Below are 20,186 nucleotides of genomic sequence, written 5' to 3'. Positions count from 1 at the left end.
CACACACACACACACACACGACAGCGAGATAAATATATTGAATGTTAGCTGTTTTCTTTACGTCAATACTGGGGTTTATTAATATCCTGTGGGGGGTAGGTTGGGTTGGCCTCTTATCATTATTTTCGAAATAGTTAAGCACTTTAGTGTCATGACAATGCAGTGTTATCGAAGGACAAGAAATTGTACTTCATTATCTTCCAGTCCCACAACCTAGTATTATCTACAACCTCTAGCCACAAATGATAAGTTGATGTTTCCTGTTGCTACTGTGACCCGAACCCTGTACACACTGAACTACGATTCTGTTTACACAATGAACAAACAATCTAGTGTGCCGGGCAGGCTGTGTACAGTCAGCTGTCTACGTGCGTGTACACACACACACACACACGTTTACAATTATACTGAAGTACAATAAATATTAATAGTAATTGTGGAAATAAAGTGAGACTCGGTATTTATTTATTAATTCTATAAATTAGAGCATTTAGCAGGGGCGCCATCCAGCTCATCGTGAGCAGTTTGGGTAAGGTGTTTCACCTCAGGGACACCTCTGTGTTGAGGTGCTCCTGAGCTGGGGATCATACTCGCAACCTCCCGGGTGCAAGTCAACCCACTCAATCTCCTGAGCTACTGCATCCACCCAGTACATCAATCCACTTGTGTTACAGCCTGGAGACCCAGAGTTCAGAGAAGGAATAGCAGTGATGGATGGAGAAAGAGATAAGAAGCGATAGAAGGACTGCGAGTAAGCATACCCTGGCACCGTGGAACAAACAGCGGAGTCCAGGAAGAAATAAAACAAAATCCACCAGGGCATCAGAAGGCAGCGGTTAGACACCCCACAATCAACACCCCATAACCCAGCACATTAACTACATACTAGCCACACACTGTTCATTCCTGCCCACCCCTCCTCTGTCACCCCACCCAAACAAACTCAGAGCGGAACACACACACGCCTATTGCTCACATGCAAAGCCACCAGAATGTTGCCCTCATTACTCAACACCCTAAACATTCATGGAGAGACTTATTTTGTACCCGACCAAACAATAGATGTGTTTAAAGTGCGCTGCGTTCCCCGGGGCCGGCCCGAGTCCACAGCGATGCCTTGGCATTTGGCGGTTCATCCGGGGCAGACCATGTATTTATTCCCACAGGCCTCCATTGAGGAAAGAAATGCCATGAGGTACTACAAAGCAAAAGCCTGTTGTTGTTTTTCCTCCCTGTAAATATTCTCCCAGGGATTTAATAGCGAAGCCGGGTTAACCTCGAAGGCTCTAGTTTTTAAATAGCTCTGATCTCATGTTTTTTGTTTACAAACCAAATAGAAAGTGTGTTTTACTCAACTGGACTTTGAGGAGAAAAGATAAGACCCATTCGCCGTCGTCATTCCCAACACTCGGAAAAGGCAGTGAAACAATGATGATACAAAAGCTAGAAAGGTCCAACTACACAAAAGGCCCGAGGTAAAGGAATCCCCACCCACCTGCAGAGCATCTCTGTGAGGCGAACAAAGCCCACGTAGGCCAGCTCAAAGGCCCCGCGGTGCCGCGACTGCAGGAGCTGCTGGCGGAAGTAGAGGCCCACACCCTCCACCTGGGAGACAGACACAGCCACGGGTTAGCTACTCCATCATAACATCATGTCAGGGTGGGGCAGTGTCAAACCTGTAGCCCGGGATTACAATTTGACTAGTATAATGCTATCAACATTAATATAGAACGATATTACAGTAGTATCCATACTATTTCCTGTACTTAAAAATACAGGAAATGAAACCCCACTGGTCTTTAGGTTCTTTACTTTTGTAAAGAACCTAAATTCATTCAGTTGATTATTGCCAACTGAATGAATTTCACAGTTTGGTCAAATAAGGTTACTTTTATTGGCATTCTTACACCTCTGAGAGTAACCAAATACACTCCTATTCTAGCAGCTGCTTGTTAAAACTAACCACTCACCGTTGAAGCTGACCTATAGTTAAAGCTAACCACCCATTGCTTGCATGTTCTGATGCTACTTGGGGATGGTTTTTTTTTACCCAGAATGCATGTGAACCTCTGCCGATGAGCTGAATGCAGGCTAAAGGGCAACCTTGTGCTCCTATTCTGGGTATCTCCAACGAGGGACCGGTCATGTCGACCGTGAGAGCCGCATGTTGGTAAGCAAGGGTGCTCAGAGAGGCGGGCCAAGGCATCCCATAATGACCACTGTGGCTAAAACCATGGGGTTAGTAATAGTGTTAGTAACATTATTCTAGCTACAAACACACAGTGAGCAAAGCCAGTGGATGTAGTGCAGGTGAGCCGCTGGGCGAGGCGGAAGCGCCACTCTGCTGCCCTGTCATTAGAGGGCCCTGTGGGCCACCACCGCCAGCAGGCACGGCGGGGGCCCAGACGGTCACGGGTGGCACGGAGGGCACGGGGAGGGGGACCCAACCCCTTCTCTCCTCCAGTCTGTGTTTATGTATGAGGGAGGGGATGGGGGGGATGGAGAAAGATACACCTTCTGGATCCGGGGGCGAGACACATGGTCTACTCTTGGCACGGATTCAGAACCACGATACGAGGAGGGTTACATCATCCCCTCTCGCATACCATTACCACCCCCGCCGGCCCCCCCTGCCCGTCTCTCTGCTGCCAACTGCTCATGTGACGCACGACACAAACAGCTTCGCCCCGGGCTGAAACGACACCCCCCCCCCCCCTAAACACTTCCATCGAACGAGGCAAAAAGCGCAGGCAAGAAAAAAAAAAAGTCACAGGACTCGACCTCAACCGCTGCTCGCTAACCCCACGGTCGTAAAAGAAGTGGCTCAAACTGGATGGGAGGATGGAGGAGTGAGGAGGACCTGAGGGGGACCGCAGCACCAAATTGGCCCCCATGACTGGTCGCGTCAGCAGGGCCGGAACAGACTGCCAGGGCCCAGCGTGACCTCACCGAGCGCAGCGGCGGCGGCGGGCGCCTCGGGGTTATAACGGGAGCGGCCGGCCGCTGTGAGAGGCATGCAGGCTCGCTCGGACCAAAACCACCCCACTGTGGCGGGCTGAATCGGCCCTGGACCCGGCAGGAATTATTTTAAAGTTTGTTTTAAGGAGTTAAGCAGGGCTTCCTCTGCAGAGCCGGGCAGAGTGTGTATCTAAGGGCGGTGCACTCTATTTAGAAATCAACTTCCTGTTTGTAGCGCAGCCGTTTCCAAGAAGAGCTGAGAGAGAGAGAGAGAGAGAGAGAGAGAGAGAGAGAGGGAGAGGGAGAGGGAGAGGGAGAGAGAGAGAGAGAGAGAGAGAGAGAGTCTGGCTGTATTGAGATCCCCACAACAATTACGTGACCGGCTCGGGAGACAGCCAAAGAAAAAAGGTGAATCAATGTAATTATCTTCTTACTATCCGGAATGTATGGCAATACACACGCGCGTGTGCGTGTGTGTGTCAGAACATCTTGGTATGGGGAGGTTTGTAAACCTTAACTTTTTAAAACCATCCCACTCTGCACAACATGCGTTTTGGGCAGAGACGGGATGATACTATTGTCAAGGGAAACTTTGAACCATACTTGGGCCCCGCCAACGCCCTCATCTTGGTCCAGTTGTGTGTCATTCCCCGACAGAGGAACGAATCAAAAACATATCGGCCATCTTAAATGCTTTACTGTCCAAAGGCAAGGAAGGGCGCGACAGGACATCAGGAGACGGTCCTGGGAGGATCTAAAGGTGTGCCGTGCACTCAGTCTTTTAGGTTCTGACGTACTCATGTCTATCGAGTTCCTTCTTTGGTTGACAAACACAGTTTACATAGTTAATCTGTGATTCTTTTTCCATGAGGCAACCACTTGACAGTGTGTGTGTTTGGGTTCGTGAGCAGTGTGTGTGCATGCGAGAGGCTATTTTACAACTAAGAGAGCAGCAAGAGTAGGAGCGTTTTCAAGATGTCATGACACTGCCCTGTCCCCGCTGCGTTCAGGCCAAGGGTCACTCACAAGTGAAGAATATAAAATTAAACACCATCACTTATGTCAACAATGGCAAAGTTGCCATGGGCACCACCCAGTGGCTGGAAACATCTGTGGCGTTGCCGTGACAACTAGCTCCAACACAGGACATTTGCAAAGGATTGTGTGAAGGCAAAAGGAAAGCGCTGTGGAAAGACACTCTCTCGCGCGTGTGTGTGTGTGTGTGTGTCATCACTGTGGTGGGGCAAATTGACTTTGGTCTCCTTAAACCCAGGCCAGAGCTATTTTCCAGAAACTGGATATTAGACAACCCCCATCCGTGCACAAATGATGGGAGTACATAATGATCAAGACGAAAGCAAACCACACACTTCTCCACTTGGAGCAGCTGACTGGAGCTGCAGCCGCTTCTCTCTGACCACACACACACCCACACCCACACACACAAACACGTGTGTGACCCCCCAGTGAATGACATTACGTGATAATATATAGCATTTAAATAATTTAAACTTCAGGGAGCTATTTTGTTTATTTATTTATAAAAATGTTCAGTTTACTTTATAACAAATAGAGCTGAGAACTCCATAATCTTTTTGTTTGAAGATAATGTTCCTATTTTCTGTTACTCAATTTAATAAATGCTTTTGAGTTTGTGTTATTAATAATAGTGTACAGTACATTGGTTCCAAATATCGGTTATCGGTCTCCTTGATTAATAATAATAGGTATCAGCATCAGCCCAGAAAAACACATATAGGTTGACCCCTAGTGCTGTAGGTTCATGAGTCATTGGTCCCCTCAAGAAGCCTAATGCTGGTTACCATCAATGACAGGCTCTCCTCGCGTTGCTGCGCTCTCTGGTGTCATTAAGCGGGGGCCAAGGCATGATGATTTCTGGCCAGTCGTGGGAACATCATGTTATACCTAGACTACAAGACCATGCCTTTATTACTGAACGTGTGTGGTTTCAGGGCAATACTGCAGATTGGAAGGATTTCAAAGTCCAAAGTCATGCTGAATGAATTAATGATATTACTGATTTAGAACTGCACATGCGTCAACTGTTGTGAATGTTGTTTACAAGGCTGAGATTACAACATACAATTTAGGAATAACTTTACCCATGTTGACTCACGCCAGAAAACATTCACAATTTTTAGCTCAAGTCACATGTCAGAATGTCGCCGCCATATTGTCTTGACAGGCCAGAGTTAACTGAAAGGCCAGCCGGTTGAAGAATCTTGAGTTTTGCCATCAACACAGTGCTTTGCACTTCAAATGGATTCTTTGGATTCTCTCCATTGTGAAGGCCAATTTCCACCAGAACTGGCATGGAAGCTGCACGGCAGCCAAGGGGCTGTTTTCCGTACTGCAATCCCCACTGGAAGCGGCACGGATTAGCCTGGCTACTGCCAGACGAAGCTCAATCGTCGATTGCATGTTGGTCTGGAGAAGCTGTTGTCATTTACTTTAGCACAAGAGGCGTGATCAATGGGCCGAGTTCAAATTACTCTGTACGCAATTGACTGCTTGCCGTCGCTTCCCTTTCGTCATTGTGTTAAACCAGCCAATAGCGCTCGAGGGTGAAAAGCCAGCTGGGTGATTGACTCCCGCAAAAACGTATCGGAAGCAGAAAGAAATGTATTGCTCTTCTCGAGACTCTTCTGCAGGGCAAACTAAAATCGCCGGCAGAATGGGCAGGGCTACCCAGCCTAGGTACAGATAAGTTCCGTCTGATGGCTCAAGACGTCACGTGCATAATTATAATTATAGGCCCATATGAATTGAATAGACGAGGCATCAATGCAGACTTTCATTTCTTCTTTGCCACTGATTAGCTATTGATACCATAGATAGACTGTATACGATTACAATACCCTGTGAATTGCATAGGGGTCGATGTGAGCTCATGAATATTCCTGAGCAAATGCAAACTGATCGGCTGTAGAAGTGTTCTGAGACACGGCTGCGAACCGGCAAGTTTCAAAAATAGAAGAGGCACGAATCGTGTGTGGCTTGGGGACGGTGCCGGTGCCGCGACCGTATCCAGTGGAATAGCCTACATTGACCATAATGTTTTCTATTATTTTCAGCGACCGTTTTACTGCCGTGGCGCTTCCATGCCGGTTCCGGTGGAAATTGGCCTTGAAAGACCAGAACGACGACTCATTCAAAAACATGACTTTGAATCTGTTAGAATTTGTTTTTGCATTACAGTAGGAAATGTAAAGTTAAATGTGATACATATTTAGATTACTGTATTAGTTTGGTCATGGTCAACATAATGTATAATGTTCAATAAAGGTCAGTAGGGTTAATTGAACCATACCTGAGGTCAGGGTTCTGGTATGGCTCTACGGAAGCGCTGCTTGGTCTAGCTGTATTGGGCAATTGGGTACGGTTTGAGGCAGGACAATAGTTATTTGTAACGACTTAACACAAAGCCTATCATTAACGTTTTTTGTACTAAGTTGTGAAGGACATTGGTCATTTTCGTGCAGCATTGTTGACGAAACAGCACACACACACCTTACTTCCACGGTAGACACGTTTGAGTGTAGATATTTAGTAGAACAGCATAAAAACATACAAACACAACATACCCCCTACACAGTCACTTACCGCTTATGTCTGGTTCCCCTTGTTATTATGGACTAACATGCTGAAGCACTCAGACAACTATTCCTGTTTTTTTGTCAATCTGTGTGTATGTGTGTGTGTGTGTGTGTGTGTGTTTTCCGGCTCGTGGTGGAAGTGATTTGGAAAGAATGCAGTGGGCAGGGAGGAGGGACACTGCGTCTAGTTAAAACCCCAGCGGGAGCGGCTTCAAATGATGGTGCGCTGCTAACGAGGACGGATGCTAAACGAGGAGGATCCCAGCGGGCCGTCCGACACCCTCCGTCTTCAGGCTCGAAAGACGTCAGCTGTTTACACACGCAGGTCCTCACCTTGTAGTGAAGCCTTATACGAGAGTGTGTGGGACATAAACATCCGTCTACAGCTGAGCGGAGCATGTGTTTTTCAGACCTGGATTTTGCTTTCAGATGTGTCTATTGGGCTGGGAACAAGTGCAGCCGTGCAGAGCTTTGCCATTGCCAGGCCATTTAGGCTCTCCAGTGACCAATTTTATTACTCATTGCCATTTAAAGTCAGTCAACACACGCAATGTTTACAAAGCAGGAACAAGGCCGGCAAACATCATGGCGCCCAGGATGCAAACTGGCTAGCTCCACGCAATGGACAGCGATCCAGCAATGTTGTGCAAGCGTTCCTCCCCTTATTACAAAAAACGAGGAAGGAGTCAACTTGCGCAATAAGCAAATAAAGGTAACCAATGTTGAATCGGTTAAGCCGGGTTGAACAGTGGTTTCCTTGACGATGTAGGCATGATCATGTAGGTGACAAATGCGTCATGCAGGGACACAAATGTGTTCACACTACGGTGGGGATATGGTCTCATATCCACCACCTCTGAGTGTGGCTCTGGTGAACAACAAGAAGTTCACCCCTGTATTTATGGCTCTGCTCACCTGGGACACATTTCAATGGCTAATATGAATGTGGTCTTTGTGTACAAGACCTTTATTCGGGGACAACGATGCCAAAACAATGCCAGTGCCAAAAAAACAAGCCTTTTTGGCTATATATGCTAGTGCCAAAGCATTTGTGTCCAATTGGTTCATTTGTACAGTCAACGATTTCAAAATGTATCAACTTCAAGATGACTGTTATTCAAATTTTGTATGGCTTTATAATAGTTTATCTTGGTACTGTTAACCCCAAAGAAACAGGGTCAAATGAAATCCCAAAAGTTATTGTAAATGTTTGATGATGTTGGCACTTTACATTTGATAAGGACATCATCAATTGTCATATGTTTGGTACCACTGGCCCTTCCTAGACTTTGAGGTAAAATTCTGTATTTTGCCCAACCAGCTAAATAATCCAATCCAAACCACACGAACACACACACACGCAGACAATACCAAAGCCTGTGTTGAAAGTGCAAAGAGCAGAGCAGAACATGGGGGTCAGCACTAAAGCAATCGCTGCAAGGGGATGTACTGTCCTGAGGTGCCACGATCAAGTCGAAGCTTCAGTTGAGGAAATGGTAGCCAATGTCTAAATGGGAAGTGCCCAACACGGCATGATTGGAAGTAGGACTTACTCTCATACTAAAGAAGCTGTGTGTCTTTTGCAACTTTTAGACTACATTACAGCTCTGCCGTAACTGAGTCGTACAAGGACTGAGGGGTGGATCCGAAAGCCACTGAAGTCCATGCAGTAATCTGACGTTATATTGTAGTTTTTGTGTTATTAAAATAAAAAAATTAAATGATCAGTTGATAAAAATGCTATTCTAAAGCAGTGCTCTCACCCTGCTCCAAGTCATGCAGGGAAAGAAGCACACTGTGCAGTTTCCTTTTTGGAGAATATGAGTAAATAAGACGTCTCACCAGAGAGAGTGTCGGAACAGAATTTGGGGTATGGTCTATGGTCTATGGGGCATACGAGTCGTGTTGAACTGCAGGTGTTGGCATGAGTGTCCGACCTGCTCCTCAGTGACCAATCCGGTGTGTGCCTCATCCACATGGTTGTATTGCAAGGGTAGGCTCTGGCACAGCTCTCCCAGCATCATGGCCACCTCCTTCATGCTGCGCCAGCAACACACCAGGACCATCTGGGCTGTCACCCGGTATCCCTCACCGCCGTCACACACACCTGGGACACACACACATACACTCACACTGTATTGATGTGTTCTCAACCATGTGGTACCTTGTTAAAGTGCAGTGTGTTAAACCGAGAGGATTTTTCCATGCATTACAATGCATTACTCCTTTCCGTAAACAGCCTCACTCAAAGGCTGACCTCATCAGGACATTATGGGTACTGTACTGCTTTACACTAATTGATTCATTTATCCTCAACATGTGTTTGGTCAGATAAATAACAGTGCACAGGGTATGCCATGGTTATTCAAGCTGCTATGTATGATCACTTAATGTGTTGTAAAACAGAGTACTTCTCTGTCTTATAGCGATAAATCCATATTTTAAAAAACTCAATGTTTTACAATTAGCTCGTATGAAAAAAGCATGAGGCCGAGTCTGTATAGAGGAGAAGGTCAGAGAGGCGTGGTGATCTTGGGCGGACCTTTGGTCTCCTTTGTTTTGTCGTGCTGGTCTGGGTCGTCCCCGGCCTGTGGTTCCAGCTCTCTGGCGCTGGTGAAGAAATCGTTGGTGTCCCTGGGCTGGATCTCTTGAAGGATACGTTGGAGCCCTGCTGATGCATCTGCGGACACACAAAACTTTAATTACCCTTTCAAATGTAAAAGAACATCCTAATAGGGGATGGCAAGTGGGAAGAAGCTGTACTTCTTTGCCACATTGGACAGTTTATCTTTTAACAACCAACGGCATCACTGATGATAGAAGAATTGCATAGATATCATCAATATGGAGCTAGATATTCTGAAAGCATTAGCCTTTAAAGGCGTCTGGTCTGCTAGAGCCACCTGAGTCCGTATCCATGGGGATGAGTCCCTCGGGTGACGAGCTCTGGACGACCGGGGACACGATATCAGACATCCTGTAGCAAACAGCGATCAACTTCGACACCACACTCCTCCACTGCTCCGTCAGGGTGAGACTCCTGGACGCACACACACACGCACACACACACACAAACACACACACAGAACCAACAGATCACAAACAGAAACATTCAACCCAAGCAAATTTAAAAAGGGGCTGGAGGTAAGATTTGAGGGTCGTAGAGAGTGAAATTAACAGCCCCCAAAAAAACGTAGGTTTATTTATTAAATACACAAACACAAAGTACGGTAAGTAAGAATGGGATTATTAAAGATTATTCAGACAGTAGGGTGCCGGTGCGAGGGAAGAGCTCCCTGCATGGGTGCGTGTGACCCTCACCCCAGGGGGAGGCGCTGCAGCACAGCGGTGATGCAGTGGGCCCGGCCGTAGAGGGGGCGGGAGGCCGCGGCCTGCAGGAGGGACGACTCCGCCGACACCACCTCCTGCTGCAGCCGCTGCAGCAGCAGCAGCACCACTGCAGAGACACAGACATGTGGACAATGCTCAGATCCACTAGTCATACATGGCTTTAATAAAATACATGAAGTCACACAAAACTCACACGCATACGCTACGTAAAGATATGTAGCCCTGGCTATGCTTGTGAAGAGCATGTCTGTGGGACATAATTCAATGTCTATAATATATAAACTTGGTATATTTATGGACATCATAGGATTACAAATATGGTGTTGGTGTTGGGCCACATTTGGTTTGAAACATAAATGTCACCATTCGATACACCATAAAAGAGTATAGCATCTATCCAATTCGCATCTAGTGACAAAACAGTGAAAGCAAAATATCAAACAGTGCAGGATAAAGACATAATATTACAAATAGCCGATCACAAATTTATGTATGTTGGCTTAAGGCAAGTCATAAAAAAATCCCATTCAAGATCAGTGAGTAGAGGGCTGAGCAGTGTGCGAAATATGGGGGGTTCCAGGGGGGCTCGACTTCTCAGATTTACCCATGAGACTCCTTGAAAGCCTCAAAAGCAAAATTTGAGGGGGTTCTCAATTTTTGTCCAAAGAAATATTATTTAAAAATGATTAAAAATTAATATTTCATTGACACTAATAGTCACTTAAATATGTTTAAGCTCAACATGTCCAGTATTCAAAAATATATTAACAAATATGTTATTATTTGCCTAGCGGAGCCAGCCAGTCCTGTGTGCGTATGCAAATTAGCCATGTTCGCCAAACAGAGGAAAGACGTAATGTTGACAAGTCATACTAAAAAACAGCTAGCAAGCGAAAGCTAAACCAGAGTGTATCACTCACACACTTTGGGTCTATTCAAACTTAAGGTAGGAGGCTATTTTTTAAATCGTTGCAGTGATTGAATTGTGATGAGAACTGATTGTTGTGCATAAGATGAGTGTGTGCGACTGTGTGGGTGCATGTCCTTTCGGCTTCGGCATACTGCATGGTTATGAAGGCATTGTGGTTGGTTGTGGTCTTAGTGAAGCAGCCTAGCCTTGGAGCTGGATAAGTTGGAGTGATTGTTTACGTGCGTGCGAGAGCGAGAGAGAGAGAGAGCGCACCTGCCGTAATGATGTTTGGCTTGTTGTGTAAAATGTTGTCATCATCCGCCCTGGTTGGACAAATGTGCTTTGTGTATGTGTTCAATGATGTATCTGTCTGATCGTAATTGCTGTAGATGGATGGTTAAACAATGTCACACGATCGTTCATACTGCAGGCTCTCATTTGCAAGTGCACCTATTGTGTGCCAGTCTCCGATAGGCTGTACCTGGCATTTATGGAGTTGTTGACTGCTCTTCTAAGTACGCCAGATTGGTGCCAATTACTGTCGTGTTTTCATTGTAATGCGCAAATTTGCCTCTCCTTGTTATAAAAAAACGGGCATGCAAATAACTTTAGCCAATGCAGCCCTCTATGTCAGTAATGACATAGGAGGCTGCATTGGATAAAGTGTTGCTTTACGAATAGGCTACTATAGCATATTGGATTATCAAAAATTGTCTTGTGCGGGTGTGTGTTGTCATGTAGGCTATACACTGTTTGCTGGCATTCCATGAAATATTGTAATGTTATAGGCCTACTGCATATTAAGACATTTTATATCGGAATTGCGCAACAATCGGGGAATGGGAACCCCCGAATATTGAGGGGTATTTCACACACTGGCTGGGCTGCTTTTAACACACTTTAGAAATTGGTTTTGGAAGAGCTGACAGAGCTGCACCTCCTCACAGCCTCAGGCAGGGGGTTCCACTGGTTCGTGGCCTTCAGAGAACCAGCTGACAAGCCTAAATAAAGTGTGTGAAATGGTATATATAAAGGGTATAGTCACATTAGAACCTATTGAGGAACTAATATAATTTACTAAGCTAGTTAACACAAAGTCACATAGTGGAGGAGGGTCCAAACCATGTAAAATGTTGCAATTCAGATATAAAGTAGAGAATCCTACCGGCGAGGCTGTTGTGCTCCAGCATGAGGGCCTCAGAAGCCTGGGATGCAGGTTGCAGGGGCAGCTGGAAGGGGAGGCCCTGTGCCTGGGCATAGGCCAGCAAGGCCGCCGGCAGGGTGGGCTGGTGCACCAGAAGGTCTAGGAGGTGGGCCGCGGTGACGCTGTCGTAGGGCTTGGTGCTGGTGCTGAGCTCCAGGGCAGCGCAGAGCACATGACTCAGCCTCTCCGGGTCCTAGAATCAAGAGTTTACCTTGTGTGTTAACATGTTAGTCTAAAATAAATGATGTGCATCCAAAGAAGGGATGCAGGCTAACGATACCAGGTCTCACAAATGGGTCTTTGCAGAGAAAAGTTGCATCGGTGAAGCTAATCTAAAACAAAGAAAATTTATGTTGACTATATGATATTTTTTTCAAAACAATACCTACATTTTTTAAATCAATATGGACAAGTAAATATTACTAGTGTAGGCTGACCTGCAGTCCCACGGTTGATGGCGGGAGTTGCCGTAGCAACACAGAAGCAAGCTGTTTGACCTCCAGGAAATTGCTGGCCACACAGTAGAGCACATTTTGAGCATGAGCAAAAGTTACTTTGCTGCCAATGGCGAAGACATCAGGTTCTTAGTGAGAGAGGGAGGGATAAATAATAAAATGAAAGGCACAAGAACAATGTATATGGTTCAAATACTTTTTCAAATCACACAAAATATCATATTTACTGCTTGTCAGGCAAGGGAAAATACATCACTCACGTTTCATAGGCTAAGATGTATCATTATATGTATCGTCTCCAAAAAATAGATCATGGTTCTGTTTCAACTAACCAATATGTAAAATATCAAGTAATACACATTTGAACGGAACATAGGGAGGAAGAAAGAGGTGGCGAGAAGCGTACCGGTGCTGAAGGAGAACAGCTGGCCGAGCAGGACCAGCAGATGGAGCGCAGTCAGGCAGGAGGGGAAGGACGCTCCTGAAACCAGCACCTCCAGCAGGGTCTCACACATCCAGCAGAGGAACTCCTGGGGCCACACAACCACACACAACCGTCAGGGACCGTGTGATGCCCGTTCACTTTGGAGCTCATGAGTTTGAGAAACACAGAATACCTTGTAGGTCGCCAGTGTGAGCGTGTCTCTGTCTCTCTGCTCCTGGTTTCTCTCCTGGCTCATTCTCTTCTGAAGCAACGTACTGCTGTCCTTCACCCTACACAGCAACTGTGTGACGGATGAAGGGGAGTGATATTTGAAGGGACTTTCCACGTTGGAATTATATGTGAACTTCACTGAATATGACATCCATAGCATGTCATATCATTTCAAGAATTTAAAATTGACCCATGGTTGTGGTATATATATTTTTTAACTTACCCTTTTGAGCAGGCTCACGGTCAGTTGTCGGACCCCCGGTGGTTGGCAGTTGACGTTCGGGGGGAGGAAGTGACGTAACAGCTCCATCTCCTGTGGACTCACCCCCTCTGTTCTACGATGGGTCTCACAGAGCAGGCCCAGAGCATCCATCCTCACCTTGGACAGTCAGACGGAGGTCAGGCCATGGTTACAAACAAACACACAGGGGTCAAATATTGATGGTAATGCAAATGGTTCTCAGTCACACAAACGTACCTGGTCGTGTTTGTGTACCAGGGCTTGCCGCAGCAAGGAGAGTGGTACCAGTCCCCCGAATAGACCCTCTTCCAATGATGGGGCCACGCCCTGGGCCCTTGCTGCCCGCAAGCAGGTCATCAGGGCCCCCACAGCGCCCCTGCTGCCCGGAGGACCTGAGGACATTAAACACATGACGCTCAACTGTACTACTGCTGCAATACATGCACTGCTCTGAGAAAAGGAAGTGTGTGTGAGAAGAGCGCGTGCCTACCAGCGCCGCGGGGCCCCATGCTCTGCAGGGCTTGCACCATGTGGGTAAGACTGGAGGGACTGCACCGCAGCAGCTTGGGCAGGAAGTAGTCCAGGATGTAGGTGGTCTGGTCCAGCCTGGCACGGCACAGCACCTGCAGCAGGGGGGTCACCCAGGTCTGGTGCCAGAGCTCCATCCAGCCCCCTGGACCCCCACCGCCCGCCTCCTCTTCCTCCGCCAGCTGGCCTTTGTGGCTGACAAACAGCCTCTCCAGGAGGTCGCTGGCGTAGGGAGCCATGTTCTGGTCTCCCATCAGCCCCAGGAGCTGCGAGGGAAGCTGGGGCTGCATGGCCAGCAGGTGGCGGGCCCCGAGGAGCTCCACCAGGCAGCCCAGGGAGCCGTACTTCCCCCTCATGTGCCACTCCAGCCCCAGGAGGCCGTGGGTCAGCGTGGTGATGTAGGGGTCCGGTTGGGCCGGGTCCAGGGCGCTGGCGTGCCGGTGGGCGACGATGAGGTCCTTGAACAGTGCACGGCTCTGGTGGCGGACGCCGTCCAGCGGGTGCTCCCAGTGGGAGTAGACACGCTCGAGGAGGGCTTCGTGGAGGGCTGAGCCCCCCTGGAGGGACTGGTAGAGGGTCGGGGAGGGGGAAGGCCGCTCCACCTGCAGACAGTCCAGGGCAGCGCTGCTCCAGAGGGTTAGGACTCGGGCCACCAGCATGGCTGTACTGGACTCCTTAATGCTTGACAAGGAGAGAGCAGAAAGAGGGATGGCAACCACATACAGGCACGGACATCATGAATAAATATGCATGATGTTTTGTCTTTCAATATCATACATTGAATAAATATCAATAGTGTTTCCACCCATCTACATATTTTTTAAATATGAATTAATTAATCATTTTCATTAGGGCTATCCCTTAATAGTCGCCTAACCATTAGTTACGAAGGTCACAACAAGCCCTGATTTAACTCATAGCTGCATCCTGTCAGCTTAACATTCGTGTAGCTATGCCTTGAAGGTTTACCCTCTCGGAAACCGCTATTAAAATGCATCCACACGCATTGAACGCAAAAGAAAACAATAAAAAATATTGACCTTTTTCAATGTAGTTTTTTTGCAGTTATACGGGGTATGGAATGGATACAAATATACATGGCCTAACTGAAACCCGGTTAAGCTGGATACGTGACACTTTTCAAAACTCTTTGCTTTTACCACTGCAGGCTCAGGCAGAGCTCTGCCTGAGCCCGCAGTGACAGGAGGAGGCAGCATACCTGGTGTCCAGCAGCAGCAGGGTGTGAGGGACCAGCAGGAGAAGCTCCTCCCAGCGGGGGCCCAGGGTCGCCCGCTTCCAGTTCAACATGGCCAGGGCCCCATGGCACAGGTAGAGGGAGATGCCAAGGGGGCGGCCCTCTGCAGACAGCCCTGCAAGGCATGGCCTCAGCCAGCAGGGGGCAGCGTCTGTACCCTTGCCTGAGCCACGGAGCAACATGCACACCTGGAGACACACACACACACACACACACACACACAACAGGGGCGAATTTATAACGGATACAATTAGATGGTGTAATGCACTTTATTCTGTGAGGTTTAAGTGGTAACCTTATGTAAAATCCCTGATTGATCCTGTATAATAAAATAGTCACAGAGGAAATGAGTTAAAGGCCTTTCTCACCACAGTGGCCAAATCTTCTCCAGGGCCCATGGCAGACCTCAGCAGGAGGACAGACGCCATGCCTGCTGTGCTCTGAACCGTCTGGATAAACTCCTCTGCAGAATGACATCACAGGATAGAGGACCGGGGGGTGGGAAGAAGGAAAGAAATATAATAAAAACAATCTTTTCTGGCAGGAAAGTATTTATTTGATCAATGTAGGCCATCTGCATGAATCAGTGTTGGTGTCTATAGCTAATAAAGTATTAGGTTAATCGGTTCAAGTCCATCAGACAAACAAAGACCAGAGCAATAGCAGCTCTTTTTTCCGTGAGCCAAATGTTGCTTTCAATATAAGCATAGTAGTGCAGAAACATTATTAAAATAAATCAATTTACCTACAGCCGCTTTAATACATAGGGTCAAGAACGTCAATTTGTGTTTATTTTCCTGAGGCCCCCTTACCGTTGGTAAGGATGTCGACATAGCGGTCCAACAGGGAGCCCAGAGAGCTCTGTAGGCTGCAGGAACCCTCCACCGCCTGTAGGGCTGCACTGGTGGCATCCTGAGACCTCTGCAGCACCAGCATGGAGGTCTTCACTGCAGTCAGGCACAAATGCATCAGCTGTGCCTGAGCAATGTGACGGCCTATTAGTCCACTGGGTAGACAGGTAGAAAAAGATATAACAGATCATGGCCAAATCATTCATTCTTTCATTATTCTATACATGCTGAATAGATGTATAGTGTCTTGCTATTCTATGTCTTGATAATATTATTGACTAACTATTCTAACTCACAAATTGTGTAACTAATCAACTCATGACGCATGACTAGTTCAACAAATTTAAACACTTAAAGATATTTTAGGTGTTTTAATGTAGACGTATTTTGATGATGACGTCCAAGATAAAACGATGATCTCCGTACCTGTTCTGTTGGATGAATCCACTCAAAGCCTTCTCAAGAAAATGCAAAACTGCACAAAAGGGAGAATGAGAAGACAAATCAGTTGGAGGCGATCTCTCTCGAGTTTGAATGCTATACAAACCTGAAATGAACTTGACATTGAAATACTGACCTTCAGGCAGCAGTCTCTGTATGCATCTCTCGCCTGGGAACACAAGAAAAGAGAAAACATATATAAACTGCCTGTGGCTGTCAGTCTGCTACAACTAAAATCGTCTGACAGACACACTGACCAAGAGGAAACCCGTCCAGGCAGGCAGCAATTGTGTCCGTGATGTGAGGGTGCCGGTCTGAATCCGGGGTGAGAAGGCACTCAGACAAGCAGGCAGAGAGACAATCCACGGTCGCCTCCTGCAGCCACGATGCCACAGAGTTCAGGGCACTGGAGGGAGGGAGGACCAAGGGGGAGTCAGTGGGGGTTCCCTGGGCTCATTTATTTATTACTGTGGTTGCTAAGCATGCCTGCCTATTGTTACTCAGAGTCATATAATGACTATTGTTATTTTGTATCTCTCTTTATTAGTGTGCGCGATGGCGCTGTGACCACAGGGGGCACTATAATTCACGATCAACACTAAACGACCACGCCCCCCCGCCCCGTTTGCCAAACTTTTCCGAAAGTTGGTATTTGACATGCTGAACATTTTTAGCTCAAGGACACATAAGGTCTGTCTGGATAGATTTCTCTGAATCATAAACGTTTTCGACCTTGGAAAATTCTTGAAAAAGTAGTGCTTAATGCAAATGACCAAAAAAAGTGTACAAATACTCCTTGGAAGGTCCTGATCCAAAAAAGATGGCAAAAAACTGTGCTATTATTATGCAAATAATTTATTTAGTTCACACTTAAATGCTAATGCGTCGAGTTAGCAAAGCTGCTATATGAAATCGGCAATACAGTCACCGTGCAGGTCAACAACATAACAATTACAACACAGGTATAAAAACGAACAGTACATTATCTTAGGAAACACTAACGATACGGCAGCGTTACAAATCAGTAAATGCAATGTATACATTTGAATAGAAGGAGATGGTACACACATGACATTCTGGTGTTCTTTCAAAGTTACTCAAACCTTTCTTAAAGTTTTGTATTTTGTATTCAATATACTTATTGGTGAGGCCAAACTGCCGTGTGGAGGACATTGAGATGGGAAACAGGGAAGTGTGCGGGTACCTGGCGCAGACTCTGCGGAGAGGGTTTTTGGCCTGAAGGGAAACAAAGACAAGCGCCAGAGTGTGGAGGCTGGGCCGAATGAGGGACACATCAACCTTCTCTTCTCTCAGCTCCTCCAGATGAGCTCCTGCCTGTCAACACACACACACACACACACACACACACACACACACACACACACACACACACACACACACAGTAAAGGTAAGCTTTCCAACTTCATAGTTGAAAAGCTCACTCACCAAAATGTAAAGGTTCAGCATATCCTAGTGAAGACCAAGGGATTTGAAGAGTTACCTTGATATTTTCCGATGTTAACCAGTAAACGGTGATGCTGTACCTTATGGCAGAGAATTGTCTTTCTTGTATATGATATGTATTTTGCAGTAAAACTGTAAAAATACATACTTGTGCCCTCCACTTTCTAGACGTGTTTGTCTGTGGTGCCACTGATTGCACCTACTGACTGATAAGTGTAATCAGATAGTTGCTATCAGATAGTTGTATCAGTGCCTGTAACTATAGGCGCAGATGCATGTTTATACCATCTACCCTCAACTGAGGGTTTTTTTTATATGGGCATGACAGTGGATGTGCAATAAACTTGACTTTGACTTTGCTACATCTGCTACTAATATTTTACAGACACCACCATGCATATGATATGGTCTTTAGGATGGAGTTATAGCCCATTGATCAGTGAGATAAGGTAGATCCTACGATAGGGAACTACTACTTACCTTTTTCACTAGCTGGATCTGCTGAACTGGCTCAGTCATTTCTAGAAAGGCCTGGAGCGTCACAGCTATCTGCCGGACCTCTTCATCACTAACACGGCCATCTAAACACAGAGAAGCTACACTCCCCAACACACACACAAACACACACACATAAACAACAAAAACATGTTATTTTTCAAAAGATAGAAGTCTGACCTCACAGAATTGTGCACCTGAATGAATACCTGCTAATGGTACTGCCTCAGGGCTGGTCTAGCCATTGGGTTGACCGGACTGTCTGGGATATCTGTTAGGGGTTCCACTATACAAACTCTAGTACGATGGTCTTGTTTTGAACATACGTAATACGCATGAATGAAGTCTTGTCAGAATTTTCATGCAGTGATAGCCAACAGAAAAGCAAATACTGTCCTGTGTGACCGTGGCCGGTTTATGTCCGGTCTGGGTCAAAAAGTCCCAGACCAGGTGGTCAATGGTGACTCTTCTTATGGCCAATAAATGTTTTATTTCTGAGTACGTTTTTATGGTTGGGGTTAGGATGAGCCACTGGGAAATGGCTGTTAATAGTTATCAGTTAATAGTTATGAAGTTTCTTTAATTCAAGGACAGAAATTAATTAATGTCTTCAGCGTGTGGTGGCAACCCCAAACAAGTGTGCCGCCAGCACCCCAATATCCCTCCAATCTCACTCCAAGGTTTTCTGGGAGCCATGGAAAAGAACAAACGTGAGGAAGGCTCAGGTAGTTGATAGCAATAGAAAATTCTTCCTTCAGGCAGATGCTGCCAGATTTGCCAAACTGATTGATATGATTGCTGAAAACCTTCAGCAAAGTGGGCCACTGTTTCTGAATGAACTCTCTGTGCACTTTGCGAGTCCACAGAAAACATGTGCAGACGTCTGTGGAAGACTGGTGTGGGCCGATTTATTGTCCAGCCCTGTATTGAATGTTTTAAGGAGGTCTGACCTTTGAGCTTTTGAACAGCATCCTTGTCCAGAACCAGCGCCTCTATGGCCGTCTTCTTCTTCTTCGTGACCATTATTCCCCCTGTGCAGTGAGGAAGCCAGGACATAACAGTTCATCTGACGCACCTCGGCATGTTTCCTTCTATTTGTTGATTCCAATATGCCTGTGTTCTATCTGTATAACAAACTATACCCACTGCAGTGTCACATAATCATAAAGACATATACACATGCTGCATGCCTCCGTGTCTCTTAGGTCTACTGTAACTTCGGTAACGGAATACACAATTGTATGTGCCAGGGCATGGGTAATAGACTATAACCTTCACTAGTGTATTCCAGTGCCTGTGCCCTGGTACATAGAAAGACAAGACCCATTATTTTTATGAGCGACAACTGTGTTTTTCTTGCGACGGCACCTCCGTGAAAAGTGTCTCTAGTTACTCTTTTCTGTTGTTAGCTTGTGTTGCTACATAATAACTAAACACAGCATGACAGGACAAGTCAAACCACATTATGCTCAACGGACACTCACCAAGTTTAGGGTGACCTAACAAATGGCAAGGGTTTATTCATACATTAAATGCAGAGCGTACACATTCTGTTGCTTTTTGCTCAGCTTCGAGCCATGGTACACGTGCGGTACGTCAGTTCCGCAACCACTACCGGTCCCGCCCTAAAGAGCAACGGATTGGTGGACTTCCGCGGAGAAAAAGCGCTCAGATCTCCAATTGGAGGAATCGACATTTCAGTCAACGTCGCGTCCTCGCGGCAGTAAATCGGCATTTCAATTCACGTGACCGTCCTAGAGA

At 46.5% G+C, this 20,186-nt stretch overlaps 1 protein-coding gene across 1 annotated transcript in view; it reads right to left on the bottom strand.

The window, feature by feature from the left end:
• Positions 1-20,049, bottom strand: part of thada (THADA armadillo repeat containing) — a 68,411-nt gene extending 48,362 nt beyond the window's left edge. The window contains exons 1-22 of the mRNA XM_060073798.1: positions 19,910-20,049; positions 19,376-19,456; positions 18,411-18,526; positions 17,671-17,801; positions 16,724-16,872; positions 16,603-16,635; positions 16,452-16,500; positions 15,987-16,180; positions 15,543-15,637; positions 15,139-15,362; positions 13,882-14,600; positions 13,629-13,783; positions 13,374-13,529; positions 13,113-13,220; positions 12,902-13,025; positions 12,478-12,623; positions 12,002-12,233; positions 9,897-10,032; positions 9,479-9,615; positions 9,118-9,255; positions 8,513-8,682; positions 1,496-1,605 (exon numbers count right to left, since the gene is read on the bottom strand). Coding sequence (XP_059929781.1) covers positions 1,496-1,605; positions 8,513-8,682; positions 9,118-9,255; positions 9,479-9,615; positions 9,897-10,032; positions 12,002-12,233; positions 12,478-12,623; positions 12,902-13,025; positions 13,113-13,220; positions 13,374-13,529; positions 13,629-13,783; positions 13,882-14,600; positions 15,139-15,362; positions 15,543-15,637; positions 15,987-16,180; positions 16,452-16,500; positions 16,603-16,635; positions 16,724-16,872; positions 17,671-17,801; positions 18,411-18,526; positions 19,376-19,448 — 3,395 coding nt within the window. The 5' untranslated portion in view covers positions 19,449-19,456; positions 19,910-20,049. The remainder of the gene's footprint in view (positions 1-1,495; positions 1,606-8,512; positions 8,683-9,117; positions 9,256-9,478; positions 9,616-9,896; positions 10,033-12,001; positions 12,234-12,477; positions 12,624-12,901; positions 13,026-13,112; positions 13,221-13,373; positions 13,530-13,628; positions 13,784-13,881; positions 14,601-15,138; positions 15,363-15,542; positions 15,638-15,986; positions 16,181-16,451; positions 16,501-16,602; positions 16,636-16,723; positions 16,873-17,670; positions 17,802-18,410; positions 18,527-19,375; positions 19,457-19,909) is intronic.
• Positions 20,050-20,186: the final 137 nt, after the last annotated feature.

This window comes from Gadus macrocephalus, chromosome 15 (assembly GCF_031168955.1).
Source record: "Gadus macrocephalus chromosome 15, ASM3116895v1".
Classification (NCBI taxonomy): domain Eukaryota; kingdom Metazoa; phylum Chordata; class Actinopteri; order Gadiformes; family Gadidae; genus Gadus; species Gadus macrocephalus.
The sequence above is the reverse complement of the archived record's forward strand: the minus strand, read 5'-3'. Positions and strand labels throughout refer to the sequence as shown.